We start from the raw sequence: 17,853 nt of genomic DNA, 5'->3' as shown, positions 1-17,853 counted from the left end.
GGTGAAACATACAAGTCAACATCACCTTTAAAAATATGTTTTCAGAGAAAAATGGTGACGACTTCAATATTTATTTCCCCCACTGTAATGTTTGCTGACCCACTTTAGCTCCTAGTTTCGCCGAATACGGTTATGCATTAATGCACCTTCTTACCAGCATTGAAGTCAAGACAATTAAATCCCATTTCAGAAATGCCACCATTGTGGAGTAAATATAACACAATTTAGAAATAACTGTACGCAAATTACAGTGAAGTGTTGGTTGATAATTAAGTCCAAGTTCAAGTCTTTCGTAGAAAGTAGCAAACAGTTCTGATTACAATATAAACAGTAGTGCCTACATCCTGCATCTGATCTTGTAGATCATTAACACTGCTGTTCTAATTACTGTTTAAATGCATAACAAATCCTTGATTCCCACAGGGAAACAACACTTTAGGTCAACAACAAACTGGTTTGTCTTACATTTGTCCTTTTTTGTAACAGTAAGTTCACATCCAAAAACGAAACTATGAAAATAGTCTGGAAAATAGTCTTGCTGGTTCCTAAAATAAACTTATTATGCAAAAATAAATTTTATAAGCAGTTTAAACACAGTTGTGTGGCATCAATTTGTAAATATAGCCAGTCTCGAATGATAAGAAATTAAATAATTGCATATTTTATAATCACACTTCATAAAAACATGGTAAAGTCTAGATTTACATTTACATTTAGTCATTTAGCAGACGCTTTTATCCAAAGCGACTTACAAATGAGGACAAGGAAGCAATTTACACAACTATAAGAGCAGCAATGAGGATACAAATAGGATACAGCTGCAGATACGCACATCAATATAGCTGCATTTTTTGTGACACTGTATATCAATAACTGATATTTTTACAGTACTGTGGCGGTTGGGTTTAGGGTTGGGGTGGGGGTAGACGTTAAAAATACAATTAACACAATTTAGAAATAACTGTACGCAAATTACAGTGAAGTGTTGGTTGATAATTAAGTCCAAGTTCAAGTCTTTTGTAGAAAGTAGCAAACAGTTCTGATTACAATATATAATACAATATAAAAATACAATTAACAGAATATCAAATAATATAAATAATTGTCATTAACTTCCAGCCACAACCGTATCTGATCTGATCAACAACCTAAAAACACACAGGCATTTGTAGCTCCACCCTCTTTTGAAAAGAGCACAATCTCTGTTGACTTTAAAACGACGGTCACCAACATGGCACAATTTGGATCAAAACCTAAAAGGGGCCATTTCAAAGAGTTATAAAACATTATTTTTGTGGTATTTTGAGCTGAAACGTCACATACACACTCTGGGGACATCACCTAGGGGCATAATGAGTCCCTTTAAATATTTGTCAAACAGTGTAAATGAGTCTGAAAATGAATTTTGGAACTCTTTTGCAACTTTAGTTAAGTCCATAATGAAAAGCAACCTACTTCTCGATACCGATCTTGATCTTTCCATCAGTGTAGTCCAATGAATGGAACCAGCCTTGCATCAGAAGAGCCCACTGGAGGCCGAAAGCAGCTATCAGGAAGTTGAATCCGACGGCACCAAAACTGTAGCGCTTTAGGAAGGTCATGAGGAACCCAAAGCCCACAAAGATCATGACATGAACATCCTGAAAACCTGCAGTAAAAAAACACAATTCAGTCATTTAAAACAATAGTGAACAGTGCAAAAACTCAGAAACATACTCAGAGTTGAACACCTAATATTACTCCATGACAATTATGTCAATTAAGATGTCTTTAAACGAATTGTTTCTTGCACAAATATTTCTGAAACAGTCATGTACACTGTTCTATATATTAAAAAATAAAAATTTACTAAAAATATCCATGATGGAAATGCTGAATTTTTGTAACCAATCATAAATCACGTCAATATGTTAAATTAGTAGTCAAGAAACATTCCTATTAGTATTGGTTAATTCACATCATGTTTTAGAGCAAAAAAACCAATCAAAACACATTAAAAGTTTTTCCTATATAAAGTCTATAAAGAGCAAAATACACTGGAGTTCTACATAGTGCAAAACCGAGAAAAAAAAAGACAAGAAAATTGTCATCCTATACAAAACAATAACAAAATAAACAATAACAAAATAAACAACAACAACAAACAAAAAACAAACTGATTGTTGTATTATAGGGAAAAAGCCACTCAAAATGTAAACTTATTGCTGTACTACATAGAGCAAAAACCATCCATCTTACTACAGTATATCAAAAAATCTACCTCAAAAGGTAAACTGTTGTCCTGTATGTTGTATATTATATATATATAAAAGCCATTGGAAATCGAACATTTGTGCAAAAATCATCAAACTCTTATTTTATATAGTACAAAAATAGTCATCCTATAGTGCAAAAACAACAAACAAAAGTAAACAAACCCTAAAAGTTATTTTTTGTCTTATATAAAGCAAAAATCAAGCCAACAGTCATCATATATAGATCAAAAATGTAATTTTATATGAAGTAAAAACTATTTCCTCCCCACAAAAACCTAATTACCATTCCATGTATAGCAAAAACATCGAGCAAGCAAACTGCCATTGTATATAGAGGAAAAAACTCTATATAGAAAAAAAAACACACCAAAACAACTGATCCAATAAAAACAGGAATATTGGTATTAATCTTTTTACCTAAAATAAATCCTTCAAATCTCAGAACTCATTTTAAAAACCTGTTACCGCTATGAAGATATAAGATTTGAGCCAAAATGTCTATTTACTAGAAATATCCAGTTGCATCACCCTGTCTGCACTCTAATGCCATAATGTAATCTGAACCTATGAGTGACATACGGTGACGCGGGTCAATGGTGCAGCTAGCGTGAGATGAAAAGTAACAACACAAACACATCAGTTTCCCCGAAGAGGGCTATGCTGCACATTTTCTTCCACACCAAAACGCACAATACAGGCACAAGGACATATAGATGCTGGCGATACCACAAACCTCAGCTCATGACAACAACACAATGAGATATACTTTCAGAAGAAGCCCTTATTTACACACAGAAAATTATCTTGCTGGATATCATCAGTATGAAATGTATTCCAGAAATTAACAAGCCTCCATTTCTCATTGGTTGTCCTTTGTTCTGGTATAGTGTGAGGCTTCACCTTGAAACTGATGATGCAGGGCTCCAGGATTTAGTCTAGTGATAAAAAAACAACAAACAGTCTTGGTCCATTAGAAGTCGCCTGGAATCTATACACAAAGGATGTTTTCTGTGTACAAAAACCACAGCAAAAAAACCCCAGCAGTCATTCTATATAATGCAAAAACAACTGCAAATTCATATATATAGCAAAAAACAAGCAAACGAACATCTTGTATAGATCAAAAAACAAATAAAATGTAATTTTATAAAGAGCAAAAACCTTTCAATAAAAAGAAAAGACATTTTTGTGTGATGCTTAACCTTTAACATCCTTCTCAACTGATGATAAATACCTCCAAGATTCAGTCTAGAGATTAAAAAACTGACTGGATCCATTATTGTCATCTGGGATCTGTTTTTATACACAAATAACATTTTCTGTGGCAAGTAGCTAATTATATATTTGGTATCAGGCACTTTCTGTGTACAATAAACACTGCAAAACCAAGTCAACTGTCACTCTATATAGTGTAAAAACGGCCAGAAATTTATTTATATTATATTATATATATATATAGCAATAACAAGTTAACTGCCATTCAATATAGTGCAAAAAACAAACAAAAAGTAATAACATATATAACAAAAAAGCAGGCAAACAGTGATCTTCATTCTTTTTCTTTTCAGCTTAGTCCCTTTATTATATCGATAAAAAAAACGAATGTCATTTTATATAGGGCAACAACCATCCAATTAAAAAGGACTTTTTTGTGTGATGCTTAACCTTTAACATCCTTCTCAACTGTTGATAAAGACCTCCAGGTTTCAGTCTAGAGATTAAAAAAACTGACTGGATCCATTACAAGTAATCTGGGATCTGTTTTTATACACAAAGAACATTTTCTGTGGCAAGTAATTAATTATATATTTGGTATCAGGCACATTCTGTGTACAATAAACACTGCAAAACCAAGTCAACTGTCACTCTACATAGTGCAAAAACGGCCAGAAATTGAGATAAATAGCAAAAACACGCAAACATCATCCAATATAGACCAAAAAACAAACAAAAGGCACTGTATAATTAATTAATCACGTTTTGCTTGTTTTTTTATCTATATTGGATAATGTTTACATATAGAATATATATAATATGTTTTAACATATATATAGCAAAAAAGCAGGCAAACAGTCAACCTATATAGATCAAAAAACAAGCAAATGTAATTTTATATAGAGCAAAAACCTTCCAAAAACACTAGGACATTGTGATGCTTCACCTTGAAATACTTCTAAACTAATGATGAAGAACTCCGAAAGAAGAAATCAGTCTAAAGATTAAATAAAACTGCCTGGATATATTACAAGTTGTCTGGAATCTTTATTTATACACAAAGAACATTCTTTGTGTCAAGTAACTCTGATATTTTTGTTTTCAGGCACAATAAGCAGTATCAAATCTCACACTGCTAACTAACCCTTCTTTTGCGCTACATCAAGCATATCATTGCGTGATAACATCACAACACAGGTAGGAGATCACACTGGCAGGACTACCAGATGAGCTCCTCTATCAGATTTATATTACATCTCAATGACATCCGATCAGTCTGCAAACAACACTGAGTTCATATACATCCCTGGAAATGCCCATATCTGAATATATCTGACCAGATGATTGATACACACCGGAGGAATGCCAAACTCAATATGAAATGAATGAAAAGATGATAATGGATACTGATCCTTGCATAATCAAACAGCAATGAAACCCTCTACTTCCCACTGTACCACCTGTCAGACACACACACATACGCAATAAAAGGGTAAAAAATTACGTTCCCATGTGTATGAGGAGGAATGCATGTTCTCAATGGCAAAAGAAAAGCTCACAGATGCAGCAACTGATAAACCATACCATGACCGCCAATGAACGGTGATGCATTTGTACACTCTCAGAAACAAAAGTACAAAAGCTGTCCCCGAGGCTGTACCTTTTTAAAAGATACATTTTTGTACTTTATTGCTGTGCATTAGTAACTATAAGGTACATTTTTGTATTTTTAAGGTACTATAAGGTACACATTTGTTCTTTTTAGGTAATAATGTCCCTTTTCTTTAAAGGAACAAACAGTACCTTTTGAAACGGTACAGCCCCAGTGTCAGATTTTGTACCTTTATTTCTGAGGGTGTAAACTGAAAGACAGACAAATTAGTAATATCAAATTTAGAATATACCATGACATTATACCAACAATATAATTTAATTAAATTGTAGATAATTGAAAAAAATGCACTTGGCCTACACTCTCAGAAATAAAGGTATGTGATCTGTCACTTTGGTGGTACCTTTTCAAAAGGTACAATTTTTTTACCTAAAAGGACCCTATTAGTACCTCAAGAGAATATATTAGTACCTAAAATGTACAAAAGTGTTCCTCTTAAAGTATTTAGTTACTAATATGTACTTTTAAGGTACCAATATGGTCCCTTCAAATACAAATGTGTACCTTTTGAAAAGGTACCACCCCAGTGACAGCTCTCGTACCTTTATTTCTGAGAGTGTATGTGTATACACACACATAATTTTCTAGAACATTTAAATAACAATTATACCATATTGAGTAATAAAGCAGATGTGAACAAATAATTGCTGTATAATTAATTTTCTAGAACTTGTAAAAACTAACATATTCATGTTAAAAGGCAAACTTACAGCCTTAGAAAAAATGTGGACACCCCTTATATATCTTATTTCAAATTCAAATTTCAGCAATTTGCTAAATGAAACAGGAAAAGATTAAATAAACTGACATTGACTTAGCCTATTTACATATTCCCCCTATTTCCAAGGATTTGTTTAAACAAGGCATCATCATATTGATGATTTGGTACATGCCATCTATATATTTGTAGTTTCAACAATTTCGTCCTCGTTTCTTCATGTTTTCTCTAAAATAATCTGTTACTAATTGAAACATCTGGTGCCCCCCCCACCCCTTTTTCATTTCCCTTTGTAATTTTTTTTTCTGCTTTTGTTCTTTTTCCCCATTATTTTTGTCTTTTCCGCTAAATGGAAAACAATGATGTAAATATGATTGCGCTGTTATATTGGCATATTTTTATTACATCTCAATAAAAAGATTGTTAAAAAAAAAAAATTACATATTGAGTATATTGAGTAATAAAGCACAGAAAAACTGACTTAAAATACATAATTACTGTCTAATAAATTTTGTAGAACATTTAAATATTAACAATTATAGGATATTGAGTAATAAAGCACTGTAAAACAGACTTGAAACACACAATTACTGTGTAATAAATTTTCAGAAAATGTAAATATTAACAATTGTAAGATATTGAGTAAAAAAGCCCCCAAAAACTTTAAATAAATAATTACTGTATGATAAATTTATTTGATTATTAAAAAGTATACCCTACTGAGTAATAAAGCACAGAAAAACAGACTTAAAACACATAATTACTGTACAATAAATTTTCTAGAACATTTAAAAATAACTAAATCATGTCCAAAATAAACTAATCCGAATGAAAAAAATAATCTTAAAACGTGCAATTATAAATTTTAGAATATAGATATATATAGCTATTATAGAGGTGGATATAGTTTAGATGTGGATATTATGCCAACATATTATAATAATACATTTTCGCAAAGAATTCAATGAGTACAATATATTTAATAGCATTATACAAAAAGGATTAATACATTTTTAAATAGAAAATATTTTTAGAAGTCGGATTGATATAACATATGTGCATTATACCACAATATTACATATATCATAGAAAAATATGATACATTTATGAATATTGAATAGAAAATTAGATACTACCGCTAAACATTTAACATATTTAATTTGTATGCATCTTAAATAATGAAGTAATTTATATTTTGATGTTTACATATTTTCTAGAACTTTTAAATAAGAATGATACAATGTGTAAAACAAAGAAGAAATTAAAAATAACTTTTAAATAGACAATTAACAATTAACTTTATTTGTTCAAATCGATTAAATAACTAGAAATCAATATATTATGTAATAAAAACATCCAAGGATTATTGTTATTTACTGTAACTCATAATAAAAGGAGCAATAATAATACTATTAATCATAAACAATAATAATAATAATACCAATAATCTTAATAATAGTTATAACACAATGATGCACTTACTTGGATATCTGAAGTAGTAGTCATTCTCAATATCACTTGTTATGTTTTTATCCCTTTTCGTGTAAACCCAGTGAGTGTCTGCCTCCTCATTATACCGCACAAACACCCCGAAAAGTATGATCATGGACAGCTGCCAGACGAAGCACACTGCGGGTAAACTGAGTCTGATGTTGGTGTTTTTTGGCCGGTCGCAGATGCCCCTGGAGCCGATGCAGTTGCCCATGTCTACAGCTTGAGTTGATGATGTCAGATGATGCTGCTGGAGCTGTGGACGCGCATCTGGGGCACTTTTAAAAGGCAGCGGGAGCGCGGAGGTGTGTGCATCACCAAACCTCGCCCACTCGAAGCCCTGAGGAAAGAAAAAAAGCACTTTCAAGGGCATAGAAGCGAATGCTGGGTCCCCAATCACATGGTGGGGTCATCACAATACAACACCTCACCAAACAACCAAGACTGGATTACATTCACTATTATTATTATTATTATTATTATAATAATCATCAATTTTCACGGTATGTTTACACTTCTAATCAACTAATACTAAAAAAATTAAGCTAAAAGTCAATAATTAAGTTAACAAACAAAAAGAACTCGTTATAATGATCTCACTATCAAGACATGCTGAGAAATGTCGCCTGACGACGGATAAATCTACTCAGGTAAAGCAGTCACATTTTCAAATTTTCATCGTCGACTAAACCATTTGTTATTTTGAAATGGGGGTGTCTAACATTCCCCGGGCAGAAGCTGCCAGACAAATAATGAACATTTACCTTTTTAAAAACTTTTAAAGTTGAGTTTTGTGAAAATTATTCCTATAATTATACTGTAGTAAGATTGGATATGTCTGTTTTATGGATATCTGCAGTATGATGCTAACTTTTGTTAAGAAAAACGCGTTCTGGGGTAAAGTCTGGGATACACGGTCGGTCGTAACCTATATTTTACAGTCTATGGTCGTAACACGATTTGCACATCATTATAGCAGCATTTTTATGACACTGTATAACGATGAATATTTTTACAGTACTGTGACGGTTGGATTTATGGTTAGGGTAGGGGTAGAGGTTAAAAAATACCATTAATTGAGCAATTTAATTGATAGCATAAATAATACTCAGCACAATTGTTTTTACGTTACTGTGACGGTTGGGTTTAGGGTTTGGGTAGGGGTAGACGTTAAAAAATACAATTTATTGGGTAATTTAATAAATAATACTGGGCCTAACTGCTGTTTTAACGTTACTGTTACGGTTGGGTTTAGGGTTGGGGTAAGGGTAGGTGTTAAAAATACAAATAATGGATCATTTAATTGATAACATAAATAATACACGGCACAACTACTGCTTAATAAAAACAGTACATAATAATAAAACTGTAATAAAATACAATTAATTGGAAATGTAATAAATAATATAAATCATTTTCGTTAACCTCTGGCTGCAACCATATCTGATCTAGCAACAACCGTTTTCTGGCGCATGCATTTACATCACACACTATGATGTAATTTAAGCGGGAAATTATTTGAATGTTAGGGCAGATTTAAGCAATAAGCGAGGTAAGCACACAATAAATAGCTAGAAGTTTCTATAATATTTTATAGGATAAGGGTTTAACAAATAAATTTATCTTAATTAGTACATCTGTGCAAATGTACAGATCTAAAGAAATCTTTTAAAATGTAGAGATTGTGTTAAAGTAAAATGTAGAAAGCAAGACTGAGTGATATAAGAAAAAGACAGCTAAATAAATAAATACAAATACAAAGTGTGCATATTACTGTAGGACCTCCAAAACCCAAGGCTCAAATTGGTTAGGGTGCTCAAATGACTAAATCCGGCCCTGTTTGGATGGCTTCAAAACTTAGAGCTATATGTCCAGGGGCGGATTTAACCAATAAACGAGGTAAGCGGCCGCTTAGGGCCCCAGCAAATCTGGGGGCCCCAATAAATATCTGTTTTCTATCATAGTTTGTATGGTGAGAGTCAAACAAATACAATTTTAAAGCAATTAAATATTATGTGATATAAAATAAAATGTTATATTAATATAATAATGTAATGTTATGCAATAATAATATTATAAAATAAAATATTACATCTGCACAAATGTATCCCCAATCACGGAGCAGTCAAATTTATACTTTTTAGTTTAAAATCGTCATTTAAAATGTAGAGATTGCATTAAGATAAAACATAAAAAAGAAGTTTGAGTGATGTAAAAAACAGTTAAATAAATAAAAAATGAAATAAAAGTAGAAAGGGTGCACTTTAGGACTTTTGAGCCCTATAGCTGGAATTGCTTAGGGTCCCCAAATCCACCGCTGGCTACGTCTTCCTGATTTCCACGAAGAGGCTATTTTTTTTTATTATTAGCTTTAAGAAATGTTTGATGATAGGCATTATGATAGATTAACATGGCCTATCATCTATCAAAATTAATCTACATTGTACAAGTTATAACAAACGTTACGAAATAAACTATTTAATTTGAAACTGGTATTGTCCAAAATGAAAGCAACGTCTAAATAAATGGCAGTTTTTAGTTAATTCCTGATTTCAAAATAATTTTTTAACAATAACTGATAAACATTGAAAGACACACCTGTTGTGAGCTCCACTTTGCTTGCATTAACAACTAGATATTAAAGTTTGAGGACAAACTTTATGGTGGCTTGAAAAGCCGAGTCTGAATTAGCATGTTACTAGCATGAATTAGCAAGTAACTAGCATGATTCTAACATAAATTAGCATGTAACTAGCATGATTCTAGCATGAATTAGCATGTTACTAGCATGTTTCTATCATGAATTAGCATGATTCTAGCATGAATTAGCATGTTACTAGCATGTTTCTAGCATGAGTTAGCATGTTACTAGCATGTTTCTAGCATGAATTAGCATGTTACTAGCATGATTCTAGCATGAATTAGCATGTTACTAGCATGTTTCTAGCATGAATTAGCATGTTTCTAGCATGATTTAGCATGTTATTAGCATGATTCTAGCATAAATTAGCATGTTTCTAGCATGAATTAGCATGTTACTAGCATGATTCTAGCATGAATTAGCATGTTACTAGCATGATTCTAGCATGAATTAGCATGTTACTAGCATGTTTCTAGCATGAATTAGCATGTAACTAGCATGATTCTAGCATGAATTAGCATGTTACTAGCATGATTCTAGCATGAATTAGCATGTTATTAGCATGATTCTAGCATGAATTAGCATGTTACTAGCATGATTCTAGCATGAATTAGCATGTTACTAGCATGATTCTAGCATGGATTAGCATGTAACTAGCATGATTCTAGCATGAATGAGCATGTTACTAGCATGTTTCTAGCATGAATTAGCATGTTATTAGCATGATTCTAGCATGAATTAGCATGTTTCTAGCATGAATTAGCATGTTATTAGCATGATTCTAGCATGAATCAGCATGTTACTAGCATGATTCTAGCATGAATTAGCATGTTACTAGCATGTTTCTAGCATGAATTAGCATGTTACTAGCATGATTCTAGCATGAATTAGCAAGTTACTAGCATGATTCTAGCATGGATTAGCATGTTACTAGCATGATTCTAGCATGAATTAGCATGTTACTAGCATGATTCTAGCATGAATTAGCATGTTACTAGCATGATTCTAGCATGAATTAGCATGTTACTAGCATGTTTCTAGCATGATTCTAGCATGATTCTAGCATGTTACTAGCATGTTTCTAGCATGAATTAGCATGTTACTAGCAAGTTTCTAGCATGAATTAGCATGTTGTTAGCATGATTCTAGCATGAATTAGCATGTTTCTAGCATGAATTAGCATGTAACTAGCATGATTCTAGCATTAATTAGCATGTAACTAGCATGTTACTAGCATCATTCTAGCATGAATCAGCTTGTTTTTAGCATGAATTAGCATGTTGTTAGCATGATTCTAGCATGAATTAGCATGTTACTAGCATGACTAGCATGTCACTATCGTGTTGCTAGCACCTTTCTAGCAAGATTAGCATGTCAGTAGGATGTTAAAACTGTTAGCGTGTATTAGAATAGCTAGTCACAGTCTCTGGGACAGTTGCTAGGGTGCTGAAATTGGTTGCTAGGGAGTGGCTAGTAAGTTTAAAGGTAATCAGTGATTGGCTGTTGGCTAGACTGAGTTGAATGAGGCCAGACTCTAGTCTGTAGGACAGTCTGATGCAGAGTTATGAGCTCACAAAGGTTGATCCAATGTTAAGTAAATGGGAGTCTTTTACAATGGAAGTCTATGGGACAGTTGCTAGGGTGCTGTAAGTGGTTGCTAGGGAGTGGCTAGTAAGTTAAAAAGTCATCAGTTTTTGGCTGCTGGCTAGACTGAGTTAAATGAGTCCAGTTAGAAGTCTGTAGGACAGTCTGATGCAGAGTTATGAGCTCACAAAGTTTGACCCAATGTTAAGTCAATGGGACTTTTGGGATTTTTCTGGGTCGTTTTTTCGGAAAACCCAAAGTCGGATCAGTTAGAAAAGATATAGCAACCCGAGTCAGACCAGTTTGAAGGTTTGACGAAAGTTTGAAGTATGTAGCTTGAAAGGCCTAGGAGGAGATACACTTAGAAATTAGTCTCAGAAGAATAAGAAGAAGAAGAAGAAGAAGAAGAAGAAGAAGAAGAAGAATAATAATAATAAGTTTAAGATAGATAACAGTATGCTGGCTTTTCAAGCCACCATAATTAAATAACAGATTTGCTGAAAAAACTACAATACCCATAATGCTGTGCAGAAGAATCCACCAACCACCAATGCCAGAATGACCATAATTATGAAAATGACTTCAAGCCTTTTGTCCTGTTTTCATATTCCTCAAGTTTGGTCATACCACTTTAATGAACCCACATGCAAAAATTGAATACGAAATATATTCTGAATGTTATGTAGCACTTATATTATCAGTCGTTTGCAAAGTTTTTAGTCTTTCACCAGCTTTGTCAGTGGTAGGCTACATAAGGCACATGATTGTGTTTTTTAATCTTTCTCCTTCTCCAGGGACTGACATGTTGGATGTCATTCAGTTGAACTTGTTACTGATTTATCTGACAGAAAATAGGCTTGTATGCATGAACTAGACCATTAATTTTCAGTGTTTCCCGTTGTAATTGTGAATACTTTCATATGGTCATGGTGTAATTCCAGCAGCCCATATTATTTTTAGAAAGGGACACAACGGACCATTTCTTATCTTCATTGACTATTTGACATTGTACCCACATGGCACAGTTAATGACCTTGTATACAGCAGCGCTAAAACGTATTATAAACTATAGTAGCACCAAAAAAACAATGCATTGTATTAAAAACAATAGCATATGATACAGAATTTGAATCAAGTAATCAAATATCATCACCTTTTTTCACTGTATTAACTAAATGTACATTGATTTTTATTTTTACTACATTGTGACTTGTTGACTTTACTTAAATAATTGAGAAAACTAACTAAAAAACTTAAATTTATATAGTTATATAATTATAGTCATACTATAGTTATAGTTATATAATTATAGTTATAGTTATATAATTATAAAACTTGAGTTAACATGTTCCAAGTAAGAATGGGTTTACTCACTTTTCTACTCGCTTTTTATGGTGTAAAATTTTTCCAATAAAGAGCCCTAAATGATTCCTTCGTTTGCTGTTTGTTCATCATTAAATGACAGCGTAGCTTTAGGTCAGAATGCACAGAAATCTACTGCCGAGAATCCAATAATTTTACCAACTGCATTTAATATATATTCAAAACGGCGGCAACACCAAAGCTCCAAAAATGCCAATTTATTAAATTGAAAAGGCTGATACAAGGCGTGTATCGTTTCGAGCACACGGCTCTTCACCAGACAGTGTTCATCACAATAAGTTGTTCCTTTTTGTACACCTCCGGTTTACATGATCTCACATATTATCGCACAACAAGAAAAAATAGAAGTTTTCCAGAGATGGGTTGCAGCTGGAAGGGCATCCGCTGTGTAAAACATGTGCTGGATAAGTTGGCGGTTCATTCCACTGTGGCGACCCCGGATTAATAATGGGACTAAGCCGAAAAGAAAATGAATGAATGAAAGAAAAATAGAAAATACACATTATCCAACTTAGATATTCAAAACAAAAATACAGAAACAAACCCAAATATTACATCACATAGATGTAAATAAAGAAAGCATAACAGAATATAACAAGGAAATACAACAAAATAATACAACAAAATACAGCCAAAAAACCTATACCCAAACACCTAATTAAACACTAAAGAATTATTAAAGAAAAATATGAATATTAAACTCCTAATTTAAACCTCTTAGAGACAATGTATCTAGAGTGAAAATCCAAAAGGCTTCACGCTGTAACAGCAATTTATTAAGATCTCCCCCCTGACGTGGACACTTCACAACTTCAATCCTTATGTATTGTAGAGTGGAGACAGAATGTCTCATAACTGAGAAATGCTGCGCAAAAGGACTTCAAGGATATTGATGTCGAATAGCGATGTTCAGAAATGCCCATTTTTAAAGGCCTACTCGTCTTACTGACATATCATAAACCACACGGGCACCGCAACATATAGATTACGCTAGCGGTCTTACATGAAATAGTGCCTTGAATATTAAATTTATATTATTTTAAAAAAGCGGAGCGGGTTTTAGATCAGCTCTTACCAACATATTACGGATATGAGATGTTCTTTTGTGTACTAAACAAGATTAATTTTCAAAACATTCTTTGAGGGTAGGATCACTTGAAATAATGTTTTGAATATCTAGGTTGTATAATTTATGAATAATTTATAATTTATAAATTGTCTTTGAGAGCACAGGGCCTCCCACTGGTTCAGAGGAATATAGGCAAGATGAGCTGGGTTTTATTCATTCATGCATGTTCTTTTCGGCTTAGTCCCTTTATTAATCAGGGGTTGCCACAGCGGAATGAACCGCCAACTCATCCAGCATATGTTTTACGCAGCGGGTGCCTTTACAGCTACAACCCAGCGCTGGGAAACATCCATCCACACTCATTCACACACATACACTACGGACAATTTAGCTTACCCAATTCACCTATACCACATGTCTTTGGACTGTGAGGGAAACCGGAGCACCCGGAGGAAACCCACGCAAACACGGGTAGAACATGCAAACACCACACAGCAATGCCAACTGACCAGGCCAACGCTCAAATCAGCAACCTTCTTGCTGAGAGGTGATCGTGGTACCCACTGCAACACTGTGACGCCTGAGCTGGGTTTATATATTAAAAAAAGCTACAAATACAGTAGTAAATACATTGACTTTGGGAGTTTCATTTGTAATGCTAAAAAATGCAATACAGATTTCTATACAAAAGGTGTTGATACTATAAAAACTGGTCAAATAAATACAAATTAAAAACTACATAGCCTAAAATGTGAATGTAACTGAAATTAGGCCAACTCAAATGCATGAAAAGTATTTGTGTACAGCGGTTTCAAAAAGAGAGAGGTGATTTGAGTGAGATGTGATTTATTAAGATTTGTGAATGAATGAATGTGTGTGCGAACAAATCTGCAAACCGGAGAATGTTTGCAAACAGGTTTGAGAAGGTATTGTTAGTTCTCCGTGAACTTATATACCTTTATTGTCTATTCAACAAACTGGGACACCATTTCAGGCTGGAAAATCCCACATCCTCCCAGGCCATTCTTTGATAAATGAACCATCACTGGCTTATGGTTTTGACAAATGCCAGACAAATGAAACCATTTAAAGAGTGTTACTGTACAGTATGTCAACCACTTCCTGCTGTTTTCATGCCATCTATGCTTGAGATATTTTGAAGGGCTTGTTTTGAGCTTTGCTGTGGATGATAGTGAAGACCTAATTCCTCAGGCTGGGGCTTTGTAAAATAAATATAGACTTTCTCTTTCACAGTACACGCGCTTCCCTTTTCCATCACCTTGATTTATCTGATGTCTTTCACCAGGATCACCAGCCTCATACACAGAGTAAAGGAGAGAACTAGTTTTACTGGAAACTTAAAGCAGTGATGTCGATGGCAAGAATGTTTTCCAATCATTCATTCGTCATGCTCTACTGTTACTAACAGAGCTGTCTCCACACTTGGTGCAACGCAACCACCTTCACCCTTTAAACTACATTCATTCATTCATTACAAATTATAAATACACTTACCGGCCACTTTATTAGGCACATCTTACTAGTACCGGGTTGGACCGACCCCCTTTTGCCTTTAAAACTGCATTAATGCTTTGTGGCATAGATTCAACAAGGTACTGGAAATATTCCTAAGAGATCTTGGTCCATATTGACATGATAGCATCACACGGTTGCTGCAGATTTGTCGGCTGTACATCCATGATGCGAATCTCCCATTCCACCACATTCCAATGGTGCTCTATTTGATTGAGATCTGGTGACTGTGGAGGCCATTTTTAGTCATGGGATGGACATGGTCGGCAACAATACTCAGGTAGGCTGTGGCGGTGACACAATGCTCAGTTAGTACTAATGGGCGCAAAGTGTGCCAAAAAAATATTCCTCATACGATTACACCACCACCAGCCTGAACCGTTGATACAAGGCAGGATGGATCCTAGCTTTCATGTTGTTGGCACTAAATTCTGACCCTACCATCCGAATGTAATCGAGACTCATCAGACCAGGCAACCTTTATCCAATCTTCTTTTGTCAAGTTTTGGTGAGCCTGTGTGAATTGCAGACTCAGTTTCCTGTTCTTAGCTGACAGGAGTGCACCCAGTGTGGTCTTCTGCTGCTGTATCCCATCTGCCTCAAGGTTGGACATGTTGTGCATTCAGAAATGCTCTTCTGCATACTTTGGTTGTAACGAGTGGTTATTTGAGTTACTGTTGCCATTCTATCATCTGGAACCAGTCTGGCCATTCTCCTCTGACCTCTGGCATCAATGAGGCATTTGTGCCCACAGAGCTGCCGCTCACTGGATATTTTCTCTTTTTCAGACTTTCTCTGTAAACTTTCTACTACTTCTCTGTAGACTTTTTGTAAAGTATAGTAAAGTATTTCGTAAATTATTTTCCTTTCAAAAACGTAAGGCACACCACACTGCCTTTATTGTTGACAAGAAAAAAGAAGTGCGGTGCTCTTTTTTATGTCACTAGAAAATGACTGAATCAGCTGTGTATTGTGGGCGAAAATTTATAAAGTAATACAGCTCTGGATGACTTTAAACAGCAACTAGTCTCTCCTCCATCTTTAAAAGTCCTCCATAGTCATCTTGACAACACAAACACTGCTGTCACCTCAATGGGAGCCCTGCCTCTGCTTTCATTTGATTCAAGAATGAAAAAGACGCCTTTTCCGCTCAGGGTTTACTTTTATTTCAACTGCGAGCACACAGTGTGCAACAGCAAAAACGCGAGCCGCGCAGAGCGCATAAGCAGCGTGCAAAACACTCACGGCCCTTAGTAAACATTCAAAACATGCACCTCTCAATGTAAAAAGCATGTTCGCTGTGATCGGCCCCTAATACAGCCAAACTTTAAAAATATAGAAAATAATATTTTTATTCATTTAACTGATACCAATGATCGGTTAAAAATGCACCCTTTTGGTTAACGGTTAATTGGTTATTTTGAGCATCCCTAATAGCATCACATGGTCGGCTATTTCTGCAACTCAGAACTCTGCTCCTAGGCCAGCACTCCACAATAAAAAAAAGTCATGAATATCAAAGGCAAGTCAATTATGAATAATTGTCAAAGTCTGAAGTCCTAAAGTAATGTGACGAGTCCTCAATCTCTGGTTTTAAGTTTATAAGCTAGAAAAATTCACATTTGGCTGGTCAGTGGGTTTTAACAACCAGTTCTGTAATGTATAAGAGCGTTCAACATGTTTTCAATTACGGTAGCTTTACTGTAAATCTTTCAGACTTTATTTACTCCACTATTTATTGTTATCCACTTGGGATTGTTTGGACCAAAAATGCTTCTTAGTAGCAAGTTTAAAGTGTGCACTTGTAGTCTTTAAGTCACCCTAACAGGACTGGTCTGATAAGAGGTTAAAGTGAAAGAAATAGCCAGCGTTCTGCAGGAACTGCTTGAGGGAGAGGCCAGCACAGACTTTAACATACATACACCCCTATTAGATCCAGACAGTTTGTTCTGAAGCTTTAGCTGGAGGGCTAAATCAGTTTCGTGAACAGTAAGTGTACATGGTGTTCTCGCAGGTGTAGCATAAACAATATCGGTCACATACGGTCAATGTACTGGGCACAATAACCCTCAGGATCAAATATGAATAAAAAATAAATGAATAAATATTTGTTAAATGTGTAACATAAAATTATAAAATGTATAAAATTAAATTATTAACTGTAAATTAACCTATTAAATGTTAAATTAACCTTTAAAATGTAAAATAAACCATTAAATTAAATGTTAAAATTGAACTATTAAATGTACAATAGTTTGTAGATGATTACATTAATAAATAAATATTTGTTAT

General features: G+C 34.2%; 1 protein-coding gene across 1 annotated transcript in view; it reads right to left on the bottom strand.

The window, feature by feature from the left end:
- The window catches only part of rhcgb (Rh family, C glycoprotein b), a 20,501-nt gene extending 12,872 nt beyond the window's left edge, over positions 1-7,629 (bottom strand). The window contains exons 1-2 of the mRNA XM_056452113.1: positions 7,343-7,629; positions 1,456-1,648 (exon numbers count right to left, since the gene is read on the bottom strand). Of these exons, the coding sequence (XP_056308088.1) occupies positions 1,456-1,648; positions 7,343-7,565 (416 nt within the window). The 5' untranslated portion in view covers positions 7,566-7,629. The remainder of the gene's footprint in view (positions 1-1,455; positions 1,649-7,342) is intronic.
- Between the last annotated feature and the right edge of the window lie 10,224 nt (positions 7,630-17,853).

This window comes from Danio aesculapii, chromosome 25 (genome assembly GCF_903798145.1).
Source record: "Danio aesculapii chromosome 25, fDanAes4.1, whole genome shotgun sequence".
Classification (NCBI taxonomy): domain Eukaryota; kingdom Metazoa; phylum Chordata; class Actinopteri; order Cypriniformes; family Danionidae; genus Danio; species Danio aesculapii.
This window is presented reverse-complemented; position numbering and strand designations above follow the sequence as displayed.